This window comes from Curcuma longa, chromosome 4 (assembly GCF_044706935.1).
Source record: "Curcuma longa cultivar G26 ecotype Majalengka, Jawa Barat chromosome 4, ITB_CL_G26_1.1, whole genome shotgun sequence".
In the NCBI taxonomy this organism is placed as follows: Eukaryota; Viridiplantae; Streptophyta; class Magnoliopsida; order Zingiberales; family Zingiberaceae; genus Curcuma; species Curcuma longa.
In genome coordinates this window covers 18754254-18775509 of record NC_133864.1, presented here as the reverse complement: position 1 = coordinate 18775509, position 21256 = coordinate 18754254, and the positions used below count along the sequence as shown (strand labels likewise).

Sequence of the window (21256 nt, the reverse complement as noted above, 5' to 3'; positions counted from 1 at the left end):
TTTACAATTAAATATTAAAAAAATCATACAATAAACTTTCAAATCTTAAAAATAATAATTCAAATTTAAATACTATAAATATGAATTTAAATAATAAAATTAATTATAATCGAGTACCTTTCAATTATCAAACAATAAATAATCTTACAAATTAAAAATAAGTTTGAATGTTTTAAAATTAAATAATAAATTTTAAAAAATAAATCTATCAATTTTGACAAGTTAAAATTAAATTTTAAAAATTTAAATTTAAATAATAAAATTAATTATCATCTAGTTCTATTTAATTATAGAACATAAATTAATTCAAATCTAAAATAAAAAAAATGCACATTTGTTAAAAATTTAATAAATTATAAAAATAAATTAATAATTTAAATAACACAATATCAAACACAAGTAAAAAATTAATATCCATAAACTTAATTATAATAAAATATCTATAATTATGAAATTAATTAATATAGTACTCAAACAAATAAAAAATTTAATAAAATCTAAAATGTGTCAAAATGAGTTGATACATTCGTCAGTTCACACAAAATATATCAAATCAAGAATTTGATACATTATTGATTGACTCGTGCATTTTTATGATGTACATGCATATACTTAATTATTTATTTATGCACATTAATGTCATATCATACATGTTTATTTGTTGTTTAATTTAGAATGGTTAGTTCAACACATATGTTTGCTTGACACTTGCCCAACATAGTACCAAAATAATAATACATTAGAGAAGCTTGGTCTAGGTAGTTAAGTGGGGTTAGAGTACCTTACTTGATCTACTTAGCTAAAAAGAACTGATTGAAGCTACCTTGTCATATTTTAGACTAGTTAGATTAAAATTTTTCAAGAAGTAGGTTAAGTACATATTTTTTTAAAAAGACTTTATCTAAGAAAGTGATCGTCATTCTGATAACCAAGAAGACCCTTGCCTCGCCACGACCTAGAAGTCAATTTCTGAAATGTGGACTTAACTAACTAACAGTTAAACTTGAAAGCTTGAATCTAACATAACATAAGGCCAAACATTCCTTAGAACTTAAATTAAATTAATAAAGATAAAATTAATTTAAAAAATCTCATAAACCCCATAAGACAATCCTTGTATGTTATGTACTTAGACACTTAGAATGAGTGAAATGAGAAGGACCATTAAATTAAAAATTTTAAAAATATTTTAAAATCTATAAAACTATTTTTCTAAATTATTTTTAAAAATTTTGATATTTACTTAAAATTCATGTTTGATGGGTGTACTTATACTATAAAGTTTCAAAAGTCTATATATGTTTGAAAATTAGTTGATCAACATTTAGACATAGAACCTCTAGATTAATACTACTTCTAGAATTCTAAGATACATAAGTAGAAATTCTTTATGGTCAACAAGGATATCCTAAGGGAGTGTCTAGTTAAGGAGATGTCCTTCTTGAAAAGATCTTATTTAGAGCAGATCTTTGTAAAAAACTAATTCCAAAAAATTTCTTTGAAAAAAATACTTGGAAATTTTTTAAAATTTTAATTTAAAAATTTATGTTTTGAAAAATATAAGTTATTTGTTCTTTTGACTTCGATCAACCCCTAAGACATATAGTGAGTTTGCCTTGTAGTTAACAAAAAACTCTAAGGAAATGTCAGATTAAGAGGGAGCTCAATTGAAAGATCAAATATACTTCTTAAAATTAGTTCAAAAACTCTCTAAAAAATCATTTTGAAAATCTTGACAAACATTTTTTTTAAATGATGCTTTAAAAATGACTTTGAAAATCATTTGAAAAATTCTTTGAAAATGCATTTCAAAATTACTTTCAAAATAATTTTAATCTTTTGATTTGAGTCAAACTCCACTTAGATAGATATTCCTTACAGATGTATTAGGAAAAGGGGGAGATCTTAATTAAGAATAAATCCAAGTGGGTGCAGTTGATCAAACATTTGATGATCAGAAGTCCAATAAGGAGTTGACAAGATAAGAAATCCAAATGGGTCATAGTTGGTGATCAAAAGTCCAATAGAGAGTTGACAAGATGAGAAATCCAAGTGGATCACGGTTGATCGAACACTTGGTGATCGAAGTCTAACACGGAGTTGGTGAGAGGAAAGTTTAAGTGGATTATGTTTGATCGGACACTTAGCGATAGGAGATAACATAAGTCCAAATGGGTCATGAAAGACTAGACACTTGATATTAATGTGGAAGTCCAAATAGGACAAGGAAGACAAGATGTTTGACATAGGAGAAGTCTTGGCAGGTCAAGAGTATTCAAATGCTAGGCGTGTGAAGTCTTGATAAGTCACTGTTGATCAGATGCTAGGTAACAGGAAGTCTCATTAGGTCACGAATGACTGAATACTAAGCAGAGAAAGTATTGGTAGGTTGAGATTAACTAATACTATACAAGATGAGAATTTAACCTTGAAAAGGTTGAAATAGGGTTATTAATTAATTGCTAGGTTGTAACAATCAATTAGTAAATCATAAACTCGAAATTAGAGATTTAAAGGGTATTTGTTGCTCGAGCAATCGATTGCTGGTAAATTGTGTCGAGCAAACAAAAGTTTTCCAAATTGATTGGCTAGTTTGACTGAAAGCAAGTAATCAATTATTGTAGCTTAGCAATCGATTATTGTAGCTCATCAATCAATTGGTAAGGTAAAAATAATCATTCTGTATGTTTAAATGGTCGAATTATACTAAAGTAATCAATTGGTAAATGTAAGCAATTGATTGCTAGGTAGAATCATCCTAAATGCAACCTTATAAAAGAGGATTTCAAGATCATTTGAAGGGAGTTCTTGAGAGGTTGGAGACGAAATGTTATTGTATTTTCCACCACCAAAAGGTATTCCAAATCAACAAAAGAATAAGTGCAAGTAAAGTAAAGATTATTATAAAATAGTTTACTTTCATATATTTGTTTTGTCTTTCATATTCTTGCTGTATTATTGTGAAAATTTATTATAAGAGATTTCTCTGCCTCTGAAAGGTATCTGAAAAAGAGAAAAATAATAAGATAGTCGTTAGGACTAGGCCTTGAATGTAGTCGTCTTGGGAGACGATGAATCAAATAAAATCGATGTGTTTGCATTGGACGTCAAATTTATTTTAAAATTTCATGGCGCATTCAAATGATGAGCACTTAATATCGAGATGAAATGATCGAAATTATTCACCGCCCTCTCCTTCTAACTTATATGGATCCTAATAAATTTATGATCTTAGAATTTAAATTTGACAGGCGTGACCATCGACTACTTTTAGCAAAATTACTTGATAAACAATAATAGGCCAAATCTACCGCCACCCAGTAACTTATTAATCTTGGCGCGATAAGTAATTTTCTTTTCTTTTTATTTTTAACCACGAGGTGCCTCCACACCATGCATGGATGACGGGCGTTACATGGATCATTCTTATCGGACGGTCGCCAGCTGTGGAACTACGCGCGAGACAAGAAGCTGAATTAGTGTCGCAAATTGCTTTTCCCACCCCCTTACCACCGCACCCCCCCTCCCCTCCTCTCTCTCTCTCCTATTCAAATGACGTTTATACCTTTTTTTCTTTGTTTTTTATTTTATTTTACTTATATATATATATTTTAATTTTAATCAATTTTTATTTAGTTTTATTTTTTAAATTAAATTTGTTTATTATTTAACTAAAATTTATAACTAAAAATAAACAAAAGATTATAAACATATAAAAAAATTATTAAAAAAATAAAACTGATAAAAAAATTGGAAAAAAATTGATTAATAAAAAAAATACAATCAATAAAAAAATAAAATTTAAAAAATAATAAATTGAAAAAATACAAGTATTATGAAAAAAATAATAAATAAAATTAATTAAAAAATAAAATTTATATAAAATTGAAAAAATATAATAAACAAAATTGATTAAAAATAAAACTAACTAAAATTTATATAAAATTTTAAAAATAAAGTATTGATAAAAATAATAAACAAAATTGATTAAAAAATAAAACTAAATAAAAATTAAATAAAATTGAAAAAAAATATCGTATTGATGAAAAAAATAATAAATTAAATTAATTAAAAAATAAATAAATTAAAAAAAAAAAGAGGTCATTAAAAGAGGAGAGAGAAAAGGTGGGAGGGGGGTGTGCGTTGATGGGGGTGGGAAAAGCAGGCCTCATTTCCATTTCGTCCCATTTACAGTCGTCTCCGTCTCGATCCTCCCCGGCTAGAGAATCGGTCGCACGCGTTTTCATTCTCGGGGTATGGTTTCTATTTGTCTCACCAGATTTGAGTCCTTGTTTCTTTCCTTACCGGTTCTCTTTGATAATGGCTCCGCTTGCTTGTTTGGTTCGTCCGGGGCTAGGGTTTTACATTTTTTGTGAACTAGTTATCTTGAGAACTGGTATCTCAGTGGAAGAAATCAGAATAGAAGCGGAAAAATCTGAGATTGTTCGGCGATGAGGAGGCTTATTATGTCTTAGCGTGTTGAACGTTCTGTTATTCTCGGAGTTAAACCTATTCTGATTGGAGACAGAAAAGAGTGAGTCCCCACCCTAGGAGGAAGATATCATTTAGTTTTAAAGGTTTTTTTTATGGCATTCTACCTGTATATGTTGGGAGATTATTGCTATACAATGTATGCTGGATAGAGATGGCCGAGGCTTTGTATCTGGTTATTGAGATCCCAAGTGGAATAGCTAGTAGTCTTGATTGGTTGATGCAACATAGCAGAAGGAGATAGAGATATAATTCTCACGTAGAGGAAAACTCTGATATCATTTGATGCAGCACAGTAGAAGGATAGAGATACAATCCTCACCTAGAGGAAAACTCTGATATCATTTGATGTAGCATGGTAGAAGGATAGAGATACAATCCTCACCTAGAGGAAAACTCTGATGCCAATTGACGTAGCACAGCAGAAGATAGATATGATTCTTACCGAGAGGAAAGTTGTCAATTCTCATTTAGAGAAAGGAAATTGGAATGTATCCTTCTGCTGTGCTATATCAATTGGTATCAAAGCTTTCCTCTAGGTAGGGATTGTATCTCTATCCTTTTGTTGTGCTACATCAAATGGTATTGGAGTTTTCTTCTAGGTGAGGATTATGTCTCTATCCTTCCATTGTGCTGCATCATTGGTGTTGGCTCAAGATGCGCACTTATAGTGCACAAGCCCAGTGGTGGATCCAAGACCCAGAGGGCAATGGGGGAAAGTTAACTGACGCAATTGCTCACTTGACTCACATAATACACGACTTTAATAATTCTAAAACTAACATTATTAATTGGATACTTTGAAATGCATTGTACTAGCTCAACGAAGAGAAAATGATTATGAGAATAAACTACAAAGAAACAAAAATAGATAAAATATTTATTTTTTCAAGAAGATATGAGATGGACAATGATAACAATCACTAAATAAAATTGCCTTGAAATATCAAAGTTGGATGGATACAAGGAGAAAATTAAAGACTATTTTGACATTATTGTAGCGTTGAGAACCATTTTGTGTTTTTAATCAGAAATAAAATACACAATGTCTTTAATAATATCTCTGAGCCGAGTGAGTGCACTGCGCCCCTATTGGGCTCTTTCTAGATCCACCCATGGCACAAGGAAACTATTGCTAAGATTTCAAGAAAAGTACGTAGTGTAGTAAGGTTGTTGCATAAGGCATATGTGTTATTCGTTTACATCTGATATAAGTTAATATAATTAATAGTTATGCGTATGGCTCCACCTGAGATATGTAGTCATTGGGTACTGATTCAAAGAACTATATATTGATATGGTGTACTTTTTTTTATGGATACATCAAATAATGTATGTCTCTACTTGGTAGTTGAGTAGATCAAATCTTACGGCTGACTTTTCTCTTTCAAGTACCCTAGAGGTTATGTGTTTGATACGATGGAGTAACCTCCCCTCCCCTCCCCTCCTCCAACTACATCTCCTCTCTTTAATCATCTTCTCTATTCTTCTTGGCATTGGCATCCAATATTTTAGTCACTACACAACTAATTCTAGCACATTCTAATTTCCATGAGAAGGAACGCCATCCCACTCATTTCTTGTTGTTAAGGTCTTATGAACATCTGTTCAAACCTAGAAACCACAGCATCCCCTTTGAATCACCTTTTCCCTTAGACTAAATTGATTTGCCATTGCTTGATCTTCATAAGAGGGAGGTTTGAATTTAGATCCTCTTCAACTTCTTCATTGCCACTTGTCTTAGCCACCACCATAATTCTTAGATTTAATCGCAATGCTGAGCATCTTTTCATCACACGTCCAATGCTTAATTCTGAGTAGTCAAATGCCTTCGCGAAACTCATACCGAGAGCCAAAAGTCCCTCCTTCACTTCCACATTTGACTCCCCACCACCACATAGTATATTTCAAATAAATTAACCAACTGATTAATATTAAAATTCATTATTATAAATATATTAAATTAATCATCCTAAGCAATTCAAGTATTCTCTATCACATAAATTATATAACAAATAACAATTCATGTTAACTAACCAAATTAATCATAACTAAGGAATATTTAAATGTTGGCCAAAGTAATAGTCCTTGTGACTAAGATTATGTAATGTGGTCATGAGTTTTGATTGCATAAGTGACTATGGCTGCATAAGTTGCTTTCAAACTATAATTTTAACATCCTATGCTATCTTAATTTGGGTATTGTTTTACACATCATCTTAAAGTCCTTCGCTTGAATTAAGTATATCTTAGCAGTATTTATTAATTTTTAAATATATTATAAAATGAGAAAATTAGAGTGAAAGTTGGGATTGCACTTGTTAATGGAAAATTCCGGGAGACATGTTTAAGATAGTATGAATATGTGTTTAGACGACTAATAAATGTTCCAGTTAAATGATGTGAAACTATGACAAATACTCACTATGTGACAGAAATCTGTTACTTCCACGTGTCATGCGGGATAAAGTTATAAAGTCGGTTCATCCTTAAGATTAGGAAACCCTAAGACCATTTCACCCAGAGAATAAGGAAAATATTTTAGAATCTTTCTAAACGAATATTTCGGAATATATCTTAAATGAATATTAACAACTCTATAAAAGAGGGTCCATATCCATGGGCATAGGTATGCACACATCAACCCTAATTGTTTCAAGTCCTTAATCTCCTTTCTCACGTAAAATTCTAACTTGAGTGTTAGAGTTGCCGGGATCCATCCCCAGTGTCATTCTAATCCTCTTTTTGAGTGCTTTTCAGGTTCCTTCATCATTTCGGACGACTATCTTCGAGAAGCATACATGTCAACAGTTCGTTGGCCGGTGGTTTGATCATCCACGGTATTTTGACCGGAATAAATTGCCGCCGTCTATGGGAAAACTGAGCCAAGACGTTGTGATGGCTAACATTGGAAGAACTAATGACGATCATGACTCCGTTGAAAGAAAAACCATGGAAAAAAAACTCCTCTACAAAAAAAATCGCCACCGTTTGAAAAAGTCTCCTCCTTCGCCACCAGGAAACCCTAATCTCGTCTCCATTGTTTTTGGTTTCCTAAAAAAATATCATCAAACGCCGGTTGAATAACGGCAACTAGAAGAAGTGAATAATGTATTTGGGTCATCCTTGCGTCGTCGCTTGACGCGCCGACACAACGCTTCAATCCTTGGCTTGCCGCTATGCCTTCCCTCCTTCGACCCAACTTCCTCGCATCTTCTTCTTCGCCGGCACATTCGCCTCCTCAGGCACCACCGCTTCTCTCAATCCGCACTTCCAGGTCAAGTACCTCATGGATATGTGTGGGTTTTTTGTCGACGATGCTTCCAAGATTTTAGGGCCTTGATGATGTTTATTTGAAAAGGATAATAGCTTGGAAACCAGGATTTCTTGGCTGGGATGTGGAGACAACCTCGCTCCAAAGTTTTGGTTGGTCAAACCCTGATTTCATTACTATAGTCAAGAAACATCCAACTTTTTTATGGGGTTCCACAGAGGCATTGCCCTAACCATGTTTTATCAGCACAAGCGAAGAGGAGGCGGCGAAACCGATAGCGGTCAAGCTCGAGCGACGATGGAGTGGAGGAGCTCTAATCAATGTGGTTGTTTCCCTTCTACCCGCTTCGCGTCTCCTAACAATCCTTAAGCTCTCTGTTTCCTTCTCTTCCTCTAGCATGCTGGCTCCAGGTGTTCATTATTTGTCTCGCTTGGGGAAACAGCATGTTTCGCCTCCCGCGAATTCCAAGTAGATCCGAACTTGTGGTCCACTATGAAGTTCGGTTGATTTGATGATAAACTGCTGGAAATTGTAGCATTGTCCATTGATTGAAAAAATCTCTGTCATTTCTATTAAGTTGAAGAATGAGCATATATGTGTCTGGAACTGGTGGTAGCAATTGATATCGGTAGTTTCTGATGAGCCTTCGCAGCTTGCTCCCAAAACATGTAGTTGTTGTAATCAAGTACCAGAAGGATCGTCCACTCAGTGCTTTTGAGATGTTGAATTCAGCAACAAGAGATGATGGCTTCAAGCATAATCTCTTCACCTACAAGTGTATGGTGGAGCATATTGATACATGGATTCTGCAGGAACAGTGATCTTGATGGAGCTTATGACCTCTTCAAAAAATTGGAGGACCCGTTCTTTCTGACAATTGATACATATAACATCATGATTGGTGCATTTTCTGAGAAGCTGAACATTCATATGATTGAGAAAATTTTTAATGATATGATCAGCAAAGGGTTGCAGCCAAATGGATATATACATTGTGTTCTAGTCAATGGATTTTGCAAGATTGGAAATATTGACTGTGCTTACAAATATCTCACTGACATGCTTAATAAAGGATTGGTTCCAACAATGGCTACATTTGGACAGCTTATAAACTGCCTTTCTGTGAAACACAGGGCTTATGAAGCTGTTGGTCTCATTTACATCATGGTCAGCAAAGGTGTAGTTCCAGAAGTCGTCCATACCGTACTTAGTGCTGATAAGAGGGAGAAAGCAACACTAAAGATCCTAGTAGAGGAACTTATGAAGAAGGGTTGCATTACTTATTATGCTCATGAACTTCTTTATGATGGGATTAGACATAAGAAGATATCAAGAGGAGGGGGCCAGATGAAACTTATAAAAACATAAGCTCTGACCTTCTGAAGAACTATTATGTACAATATTGGAATTGTTACCATGAAGTTGGCATCCTCACATAACAACCAATAGATTATAAAAAGAGATCAACTTTCAAGATGCAACACAGCAATATCAGTTCTGCACAAGTCATATTTTTGAGAATTCAAACCTTTTTTGATGCAATTAATTGAATCAAGATGTTGTTACAATGTGTTATCCATTGTTCCCATTGATGCTCACTCAGACAATAGTTAATCAATGAGGCATTATATATCTCTTAGAATCTCGATTCCGAGAGCGAATATTTATTCTCTCTTGACTCGGGCATAGTCGTGGATTGTGACATTCTCTCTCTGACTCTATTAGTACTCGAAAGTCATGAGATTGAGCTTATTGTTCTATCTCCGATTTCACGGGTATTCAGGAGTCATGATATCGAGTTTATTATTCTATCTCCAACTCCACGGGTATTCAGGAGTCGTGATATTAAGCTTATTATTCTCTTTCGACTTAGACATAATCGTGGATCGAGCTATTCTTTTTCTTACTCCATAAGTATTTGGAAGTTATGAGATTGAACTTATTATTTTATCTTGGACTCCACGGATATTGAGGAGTTGTGATATCGAGCTTATTATTGTATCTCCGACTCCACGAGTATTCAAGAGTCGTGATATCAAACTTATTATTCTCTCCCGACTCGGACATAGTTGTGGATCGAGCTATTCTCTCTCTGACTCCATAAGTACTTAGAAGTCATGAGATCGAGCTTATTTTATCTTCGACTCCACGAGTATTCAAGAGTCGTGATATCGAGCTTATATTTTATCTCTGACTCCATAGGTATTCAGGATTCGTGATATCGAGCTTATTATTCTATCTCCGACTCCACAAGTATTCAAGAGTCATGATATCTAGTTTTTTATTCTCTCTTGACTCGGACATAGTTGTGGATCGAGCTATTTTCTCTCTGACTCCATAAGTACTCAGAAGTCAGGAGATCTAACTTATTATTTTATCTCCGACTCCACGGGTATTCAGGAGTCATGATATCGAGTTTATTATTCTCTCTAGACTTGGATATAGTCGCGGACAAAGCGCAAAAATCAGTGGATATTACAGGTATTCCTATATCAGCTTTCTCATTCCATGGTGAAGCAAGGAGTTTAAAGCATTATCCAAGTTGGACCAATACTACAGAATGCTTGGTATATATTCATATCAAAATGACATAGAAGATTTCATTGAAGCTACTATAGTTTGGGGATTACTCAAAAACTTCTAATTACTCTTTAGTTGTTATTTCCTCTTGGTGTAAAATCCTTTCTCTCAAAGATGGTTTTGATAACATTTCTTCAACAACAGGGAAGATTTTTTCTTTATTAGTTGAAATTTAGACTTTCTTATGGTGTATTTTCTGGGTAGAGAGACCTAATATTGGAATAGTTATGACTACATGATGTTGGTTTTCATGATGTTATAACACTTTAGTCTTTCTAAATAATGTTAGGATTTTATAACTCCTAGCAAGGCCTTGGTTTTTATATATTTGCTTTCTCCATAAAGCTGATTCATCGTTCGCCCTTGTTATTGAGTTGGACATTCTGTTATACTCTCTTCGAATCATCAGGATATTTTCTTTAATTCTAGTTATCTTATAATTCATTTATCGGATCATTAATCTTTACAGTATTGCTTCATAAATTTAATATTTTTCTTTTTGAAATGCTTCAAAACTCTTAGGCTTGGAGCACCAAGCTTCGAGTTCGTGACTTTATCTTACAACAGACCCAGAACACTAAGCCCCGAGCTCGCGACTTTACCTTACGACAGATCCGGAACATCGAGCCCTGAACTCGCGACTTTGCTTTACAAGAGGCCTGGAACACTGAGTCCTGAGCTCGCGACTTTGCCTTACGATAGGCCTGGAACACCGAGCTTTGAGCTCGCGATTTTGCCTTACGACAGGCTTGGAACACTGAGCCCTGAGCTTGCAACTTTGCTTTACCACAGACCTGAAACATCGAGCTCCGAGTTCGTGACTTTGCCTTACGACTGGTCTGGAGAACAAAGCCGCGAGCTCGTGACTTTGCCTTATGATAGGCCAGGAGCACTGAACCCCGAGATCGCGACTTTACCTTATGACAAGCCAGGAGCACAGATCCTTGAGCTTGCGACTTTGTCTTGCGACAGGCCTGTAACACCGAGCCCCGAGTTCGTGATTTTGTCTTACGACAGGCCTGGAGCACGGAGCTCCGAGCTCACGACTTTACCTTACAATAAGCTTGGAGCACCGAGCTTCGAACTCACGACTTTACCTTACGATAGGCTTGAATCACCGAACTCCGAGCTCGAGATCCTGTTATGGCCACTTCATCCATATGTGGCGAAGCGATAACACCTCATCAAGTTATCCCGACGATAACTCAACACAATCCAGTCAGTCGGACTACGTCTCCTTCGACTTGACTAATTGGGGATGTTTATGATGTAGCAGAAATCTGTTACCTCCATGTGTCATGCGGGATAAAATCATAAAGTTGGTTCATCCTTAAAATTAAGAATCCTAAGACCGTTTCACCCAGAAAATAAGAAAAATATTTCAGAATCTTTCTAAACGAATATTTCATAATATATCTTAAACGGATATTAACAACTCTATAAAAGAGAGTCCATACCCATGGGCATAGGTATGCACACATCAATCTTAATTTCTCCTGTCCTTAATCTCCTTATGCAAAACTCTAATTTGAGCGTCGGAGTGGTTTGCCAGGATTCATCCCGGCACCATTTTAACTCTCTTTTTGAGTGCTTTTTAGGTCTTTATTTCTCCAGACGACTATCTTTAAGGAGCGTACACATCAACAGTTTGTTGGTCGATGGCTTGATCATTCACGGTATTTTGGCTGGAATACACACATTGAGCGAGGAAGAGGAAGATCAAAGAAGACTATATTAGTAACGATAAAATAAAATAAAATTTATTTAAATATAGATGATGATATAATAAGGGATAGAGGCCAATGATGTAAAAGGATCCATATTGCCGACTCAGAATAAGGTTTGATTATTGTTGTTGTATTATTGAATTTAATACCCATTACTTAAGCCCATAACCCCTTTCCTCATCATCACATACTTTTTCATGAAATTAACAAAAATAAATATAAAAATTATATTAAAAAAGATACAGAGGTATTTTCTTAAAAAAAATTAAGGATAATATAGTGTTTTTTTAAAATTACTCTAAGGGATAAAGTTCATATAATTAATATTTTATTAAATTTAATAAAAATGTAATTGAGTTACAAGATGCTTGATATGGTTCATTCTCAACCCAACATGTTGGGCATGCTTGTTTTAGTCTTGTGTTGGACTTAACACATTTGACTTCATGATATGTTGGGCACAACCTTTGGATCAAAAACTTTGTGCCCAGAAGAAGCCTATAAATATGATTGTGTTGAACTTCAATTACGATTAGACCATTCTTAACTTGACCTATTCTGTGTTAGGTCAAGTCACTTGAAGTTTGACAGCCTGGTTAACACCTTTAATTTAAGGAGATGAAAGGTGATAACTACAAGATCTAAGTCTTAGAGATTTCATAAAAAAAATGATAAATCCCAGCCAGTCTCATGGACTCAATCTCTGGGGATGGCCGGCCCGGTCCCACGGAAGTTTCTTATCGACCACCAGGGTAAATCGGGAAGCGCATACGGCGGCCAATCCAGATGCCCAGCATCCTTTGATTGCGTTCCCCATTTGGAAGAAAATTCTTGCAAATACGCCGTAGCTAGGGATCGAACCGCGGGTCCCTGGGTCACAACCCGGATGTCCTACCGTTGCACCATTGCCCCGGGGACCTTAGAGATTTCATAGTTTGGCTTGGTAGTGGATACAATCTCATCTACTCTAGTTATTGACAGTGTTGTAAATGACAGTAGACGGTGGCGGGTGTCCGTCTTGGCCGCCTAAGCAGTTGAATTTTTTTTACTATTTTATATACATAATATTATAAATAGTTATCATTCTCTATATAATATATGTAATTAAATGATTTTTATGCATAAATAAGCTTCATACAATACAATACAATTTATATAAGGTATAAATAAATACATAAATACAATTAACAAGATCATTAATAAAGATTCATTACAATGTTAATATTTAAAAAGTAATATCATTATTTTATCAAAAATTTAAATTTAAAATTCATAGTTTCAACCCAACATGGCACTAAGTCAACAATGATTAGACTAAACATAAATAATTTTATAAATCATTTATATATGCACCATTAACTACATCCATAATCCTATCATCATCGTCGGACTCAAAATCAATATCTTCTTCGTTCTCCTCCTTTGATGTATCTAAATCCTCATCAAGTTCTTTAATGGGAATGTTCCTTGTACGTATCCTTGGTTGTAGCACTTCATCCACTCCCAAGGCTTCCGCTACCATTCTCCAAGTAAACCTCGAATCTAGCTCGGTGGTGGCAGTAGACACCAGTGGCGGTGGGGACCTTTCCAAGCAAAGGAAGTGGGCTGTGAGTGATTTGGTGGTTGGTGGAGTTATTTATGTTTTGGAAGAGAGAGAAAGTATATTAATATATCTATGATTTTTAAATTTTTATTGAGTTACACCATCTCACCAACCTTGTCTTATCTTTTACCACCTAAGGCAAAGACGGTGTGGTTAAGGCGGTGCGGTTGATGCCTGTGTAGGCAGCGGCGCCTAAGCGGTCTCCTCTGCCGCCATTTAGAACATTGGTTATTGATTTTTTATGCATTCTAAATCCATAGTTTTTCTAGCACTCAAAATTTACAAAAGATTGTTCCTAACTTGTTTGATCTCTAGAATTGAGGATATGAGCCTTACCATTTAGGTAATATGTTGGATCATTATTCTCCAATGCTATCCATTGAGATGTTTTTGTACATTTCCTTAGGGCACTTGGATATTTGGGATCTAAGTTGAATCAGTTCAGAACTTGCTTTTAGATACTTTGTTACTTTTGTTGATTAACTACTTGAGGATAACATGGTTTTTCATTTTGGAAGAGGTTATGAAATATTTACCCATTTTAGTTTTTTTTTCTACCAAGACGAGGACTTAGATTAATGTGTTATTAAAACCTTAAGTGACAATGAAGTATTTCTCTTAGAGTGCCCTTTAATTGTCACGTCTCCATTCACTGCAAAAAAAGTGTTGCAATGAGGGAAAAATGTCATTTGGTCGAGACAACTTGCACTCTTATTTCATATAGGTGTTCCTCTCAAGTTTAGGTGATGAAATTATCACTGCATGCTAGGTTAAATCTCCTTTTAAGGTGTTCCTCTCAACTTAATTCCACCTCAAGGGTGTGTTACACATTTTATTTATCACTTATCTCTTGATAGAGAGAAATCTCCTAGATTTGCCTAGTGTATCTTTTTGAGATATTCTCGTATGCAAGTATTGTTGCTACCCTTTTAAGTTGCATCATGTATTCATATGTGACCTTCTTTAGATCTATTCCTTTATGCCCTACAACACCACCTATTTTTGAGTCGTTATAGATGTACTTCCTCTTCCTACTTCACTATTTATTCCTAGACCTTACCTATTTCTCCATATTCTACTGAGATATGAGAATCAAGCCTATCAACACTAGTCCTGGATCCAACATATTCAGACCTTTCCTTTACTCTTCGGAAAGGTACTTGTAAATGAACTACTTTATTTCCTTTTTCTTGTTAAATTTTATATGCTACTTCTTTACCTACTTCTGCCTTTATTTCTTCTTTGATTTTACATTTCATTCCTAAGATTATTAAAGAAACACTCATGATCTGACAGACATACTATAGTAGATGTGATGACAACCATAGGTTCTACTAATATATAAGACTTTATTTCTCTTGTTCCTAGTAAATCCCTAGTTGAATGTAAGTGAGTAGTCATTGTGAAGGTGTAAATTGACTGAAAGCTTGATTGTTAGCTAACGGATCACTCAAGTGTTTGAAGTTGGTTATCTTGATTTTTTTTTTCCTCCTGAGGCTAAGATTACTTTGGCACAACTTTTCTTTGGCAACAATGTTACAATGACCTCTTTTCCAGTTGAGTATCAAGAATGTTTTACTTATGATGACCTTATAGAAGAGTTATCCATGGAGCAACCTCTTGGTCTTGTGTCTCATAAGGAGAGTGATCTTACGTGCAAACAGAGGTAAGCCCCTTTGTGAAGTAAGTCTCTTTATGAGCTGAAGAAATCTTCTTACACATAGTTTGGTAAATTTAGTTATTAAATATGCTCTTTTTCAGTTCTAGATGATAGTGTTTCAAATTGCTTACTATTTCACTTAATTCCTTAGTTTGTGAAACATATCCTCATTATTGTTTATGTAGATGATGTGATCATTATTGACAATAATTTTTATAGGAATCACAAGGTTGAAAGCATAGTTTCATCAACACTTTCAAACCAAGAATCTAGGTTCCTTAAATACTTTTGTGGCATAGAGGTTGTTTGTTCGAGGAGAGACATTTCTCTCTCTTAAAAAATGTGTTTGATATGATTAAGTCAGTATGTTGAAGGCCAAACTAGTTGACACTTTGATGGATCCCAATGTTAGACTAATATTATGATAAATATTGCAAGCTAGTTGGTACATTGACACTCACCAAGCTTGACATCTCATTTCATGTAAGTTTTATAACTTGATTTTTAAGGCTCCTTCATGTGAGGTTCCATGTCATGATCATTGAGGCAGCTTTGAAGATTTTGTAGCATCCCAAAATTACTCAAGGGAATGACCTTGTTTATTACAATTGAGGCCATCTCACGGTTGTAGGATATACAAATGCAGTAGATATGTCTAGGAATCAGCAATCTACATCGAGTATTTTGTCCTCTCTAGAGGAAATTTAATATCTTGGTAGAGTAAGAATACAACTATAGTGGCTAGTCGAGTACAGAGACAAAATATAGGCAATGTCTTTTACCACATGTGAGCTTATATAACAAATGGTTAATGAAATAGTTGGGTAACGCTCTAGTGAAGCTAATGAAGAGCCAATAAAGATGTTTTGTGACACTCAGGCTATCTTGCAAATTGCTTCAAATTTAGTATTTCATAAAAAGAAATATATAAAGATTGATTGCCCCTTTGTTTGGAAATAGGTGTAATGAATGTTGTAGAAGAGCTTCATTTTCAAGTATGTAAAGTTTTGTTGTGTATTTAAGTTATTGATATCATGTTACATAGAAAAAAAATTATTGATAGATGCTTAGTGGCCTTTCAGACAATATTAAGTGAATATATGCTTAGAAATCCATCAAAGTTAGTCCTAAGCCTGGTTGAAAAAAAGCGAGGGTTGCGCATTAGGTTGTCAGCTAGTGTGGACTTTTAGGCAATGTTTAATGAATGAATCCATTAAATTATTGTGCTAATGCTAGGATGTTCTTTATAAGAAATGCGTTGCATGACTGTACTATGATGTCTTAGCAAGGATCGTTACATCTCCATGAGAACTCAGGTGTATTATTAAATATGTAAGAGTTTTCACACCATAGGTTGGGTAAGAACAAATATTATAGAAAATTTAATTGTCTAAGATTTAGAACATGAAATCTAGGAATACTTAGTATATATGATGATTAAGAAAAGAATTAATATTTATATATACAAGAGATAAAATGAATAAAAGAAAAGGCAAAGATAATAGAGAATTTGAATTTTAAATTTGGTACATAGTAAAATAAAAAATAGAGTAAGTATCGTTGTCGATAGTTTGCTAAAGAATTAAGTAGTAGTAGTTAGAAAAGGGGATATGATTATAGTTTTTAAGATAGTGGTGACAAAAGAAACTATTAATGTAATTAACATATATGCACTTCAAGTAGAATTAGATAAATACACCAAATCTAAATTTTGGGATGACCTAGATGAAGTATTACAAAATATTCTGCCAATCGAAATGATTTTAATAAGAGGAGATCTAAATGAGCACATAGGAGTGAAAACTAAGGAATATGATAGGGTGCATGAGGGTTATGAGTTTAGAATAAGAAATGAAGAAGGGAAAACTCTACTAATCATGGATGAAATTACTAGACACATCTAAGATACGGTACCGTGGTGTATGTTGTTTACAGATGATATTGTTTTGATAGATAAAACACGTGAAGGAATAAATGCTAAACTTTGAATCTTAATTGGAAATACTAGAAGTGAAACGTTTTAGGATTAGTAGAGTAAAGATAGAATTTATAAAATTTAAGTTTAGTAATATTAGATGTAATGAGACAATTGTTAAGATAGGAGATGAAAAATTATTAACAGTTTTAAGTATGGATCATTTTTGTAAAAGGATGAAGGAATTAAGTGAGATATCTTATATAAAATATAAACGGAATGATTGAAATGGAGGAAAATGTCATATATTCTATGATCATAAAATAATTCTAAAACTTAAAGGAAAGTTTTACAAAATGATGGTTAGACCTACTATGTTACAAAGTTGAATGTTGGGTTATGACTTGAGCATATGAGCAGAAGATGAGAGTTGTAAAGCTGAGGATGTTAAAGTGGATATGCGAACATACAAGGATGGACATGATAAGAAATGAAAATATTAGAAAAAAAGTTGGGGTTGCAGTTATTGTGGGAAAACTTCGGGAGATATGTTTAAGATAATACAGATATGTATTTAGACGGAAAAAAAATGTTTCAGTTAGACGATGTAAAATTATGATAAATATACACATCAAACAAGAAAAATAAAAAAAAACTTTGTTAGCAACAATAAAATAAGATAAAATTTATTTAAATATAAATGATGGTACAATAGGGGATAAAGTCCAATGATGTAGAAAGATCAATATAGCCGACCCCATCTAATGGGACCGTGCTGAGTTGTTGTTATAGTAGTAGTAGATGCTTAGTGGCATATTCTAAGAAGTAAATTATTGACAAGTTGTATCATGTGGCTGAGATGTCAGTTGGCATCAATCCGTGGGCACAAGAATTATGTGTTAATGTAAGATGTTGAGTCTTGCCTTCCAAATTAATGAAACTTATAAGCTAGTGAGAAAAGCACTGTGAGGACCATAATGCAATTGGTTGGATGCATTATGTGGGAGAAAGAAAATTACCGTAGTCTCTTAAAGATTTTACTTCGCCACATGATTAATTGAGGAAGGTTTTGGAAAAAATTGCTATAGGCATGCAGTGAGATTGCCACTATGCCACAGGTTGAAATCCAAGGCAACACGCAAGTTTTGTTGGCCTGCAGCAGGTGCCTAGCAAGTATTCCTTAGTTTCAGAAACCTTTTTCTTCATCCTCTTGGACCTCCTTTTTTATCTATTCTTCTTACTTAGCCTCATGGTAAGCAGCAATTGGACCTGCCTCTTTTTGCCATGGTACATCGATCTACATCAAATTCCTAAAAAAAAACATAATGTTAGTAAAAAAAACCTCCAAAAATTGACATTTAAAATTTTAATTATTTTCAAAGGAAGCTAGACGATAAGCAGGTTTCTCATAATCATCACAGTTCCTATACTGATTCAATACCTTCTCTATTATGAGATATAATTAGATAAAGAATTTCTTCCTGGTTGAGATGATTCATCAGTTCTTAGACATCTAGATACTAACACCAAGCATGAATCTCCTTTTGTTTTAAACCATTAAGTAATCAATTTAAACAGTATATGACATTTAACTGAAAATTCATGTTTCAACTAAAAGATGCAAAGAGTAAATGACATTTAACTAAAAAATGGAATAAACTTTTTGATACTTTTGATTGTTGTTTGGCTAAGATGTTTTCACTTGTATTTTTGTGAATTATGTTCTTTGGGTTAATACATAATTAATAAAATGCAGCAGGTGGAACGGAGAGGTTGTATTCAATAAGATGTAAATTACTTCATCCTACAATCAATAACCAATATGTACCTGTTTTTCCCCCCTGTTGGTTTCAGTCTTCTGTGATGACTCCTTGTAGGTATGGAATTAAAACCAACAGTTGCTTTGAGAGCTCTCCTAGCAGGTGGCATTGCTGTTTTCGCTAAGGTTGGCGCCGCTATGAAAGCTGCTGGTGGTGTAAAAGTAGGTGCAGCTGCAGCTGCTGTATCAGCAGCCGCAACAGCAGCAGTCTCTGGAACCAAACAAGAAAACACAGCCACCAAACCAAAGTAGCCATTACTCCATTCCATGCGGTTCGAATAAGAATATATGACAACAGGAGATGTCTCCATGCCAAGAATTCCTACTAGCAAAGTGATGGTCAATCTGAACTTGAATTGCTCTCTAATTTGTTCTTTTTCCAGCATTTTATGGTGGACTTAGACATGTAATTTTAATTTTTAAATCACAGTCCTAGCATTCAAAAGCACCACATGTTTGTGGCTGCGTTTAGATATGTACTTATGCTAAAGAACATTTAAAAGCTGATGTACCGAGTACTTGTGCCCAATGTCTAAGAGGAGATTTAACAAGCTTAACTATCAAGAATTCATCAAGCTACTGTGAGTTAAAAATTAAGATACAATAATGGTAATACAAGAAACAATTTCAATTAAATATCTATCTAGCTATGCTATGCTATCTATCAATATTCATAAAATGATTTCCTGTTTATTTCTGCTTCTTTTTGGATCAGTTCAAAATCTATGGATCAGTAAACAATGTTTCCAAGTACAATTCAACTCTATATACTTTGAAGAATGGTACTCTCTATTTGGTGCTATTCTGTGCTTTCTGCAGAGGGGGCAATTGCCGGGATGGCAGGGATGGACGGCTGATAGCAGGGATGGGCGGCTGATGGGTTATCTTCTGCAGCTGGGAGTGTGTGATGTATTGTGGATGGCTACGGTGGCGCTGATTCTCTTGATGCTGTTGCTGATGGACATGGCGACACCGTACCCTCTGATATTGGTGCTCTGTGATGGGATACTGATCGATACCGAGACGCCTTCTTTTGTTGGTGATAGTGATGCCTCCTTCCGGGCAGGCATACATTGCTGAGGGCCGGGCTGCAGGCTTGAGGCTACTACAGCTACACCTGCATGATAGAGAGTGTGAGAGACATATAGATAATGTTGGTACTCATGTAGCACATCTATGATGTACCATTGATTCTTACTTAAATCTGACACTTTGTTAGACATGATATGAGATAGAGTCATTGGTTATTTTGTATGTTTGTGCATTTTTCTTTGATGATATATTTTACCTTTCATAACAAAGAATGGTACTCTCTACCTATCAATTACAAATTTCTAGTATATTTTGATTTATGAAGAATTGATGATCAATTGTGTAAAGTGTAATCTAGTACAAGTTCAGTTAATATTCTTGATAGTGTTTAGTACCTTTTCAAGTTCAAATTCACATATAGTTAAGCTCTTTGTGATTGGGATTAAAAGAACACAGTAAAGCAATTCTTACTTTCCACCATATATGAATAATTAAATTAAATTAAATGCTTAAATCAAATGCATAAAGTAATGAGTTTAGTATAAATTAACTGGATTAAATTTCACTGGAGAATTTAGTAGTCATCCTAATAAAGTCTCGTAGAAATTAAACTAAGAAGAAGAAAAAATGGTTTAAGATGAATTGAAATATACAGTAGTAAGTAACAACAATTGAATTAAGGCAAAATAAATATTGAAGAAAAACAAGAGAATGATAGGAGGGAGAAACATAAATTCAACTCATTAATATATATATATATATATATATATATATATATATATATATATATATATATATATATATATATATATATATATGTTTCTGCATTTTAAAAGTGGAATCCATCACTTCAACGGTTTCACACCATTTATGATCGGCTTCACAATCATTTGTTTCAGCTTTACTGAGATTTGAACCTTTTGCCCATTTCTGCAATTATGCTCCTAGAGCTGTCAAACGGCTGGGCCAACCCATAGCGAGGCTGGCCAACTCACTAAAAACTCATTATATGGCAGGATGGGGCAGTTCTACCCACCAACTTGGCAGGTTGGAAAATCTCCAACCCAATCCAAAATAGATTGCAGGTTAGGCGGGCCAATCCGATGGGCCTAATCTAAATTGACAGTTATATCTGTTCCGTCGTAATAAACTCAG

At 34.2% G+C, this 21256-nt stretch overlaps 1 protein-coding gene across 4 annotated transcripts; it reads left to right on the top strand.

Annotated features, from left to right (window-relative positions):
- Window positions 1–4153: 4153 nt before the first annotated feature.
- LOC141828560 (uncharacterized) lies at window positions 4154–19626 on the top strand. 4 transcript variants are annotated; one of them, XM_074716013.1, is made up of 3 exons: window positions 4154–4254; window positions 19007–19039; window positions 19128–19626. In XM_074716013.1, exon 3 carries the CDS (start codon window positions 19130–19132, stop codon window positions 19319–19321), a length of 192 nt encoding a protein of 63 aa, XP_074572114.1. In that variant the 5' UTR covers window positions 4154–4254; window positions 19007–19039; window positions 19128–19129; the 3' UTR covers window positions 19322–19626. The 4 variants fall into 4 exon arrangements, with proteins under 4 accessions (XP_074572114.1, XP_074572113.1, XP_074572111.1 ...); XM_074716012.1 differs by lacking the exon at window positions 19007–19039 and adding an exon at window positions 15272–15341; XM_074716010.1 differs by lacking the exon at window positions 19007–19039 and adding an exon at window positions 15233–15341.
- Window positions 19627–21256: the final 1630 nt, after the last annotated feature.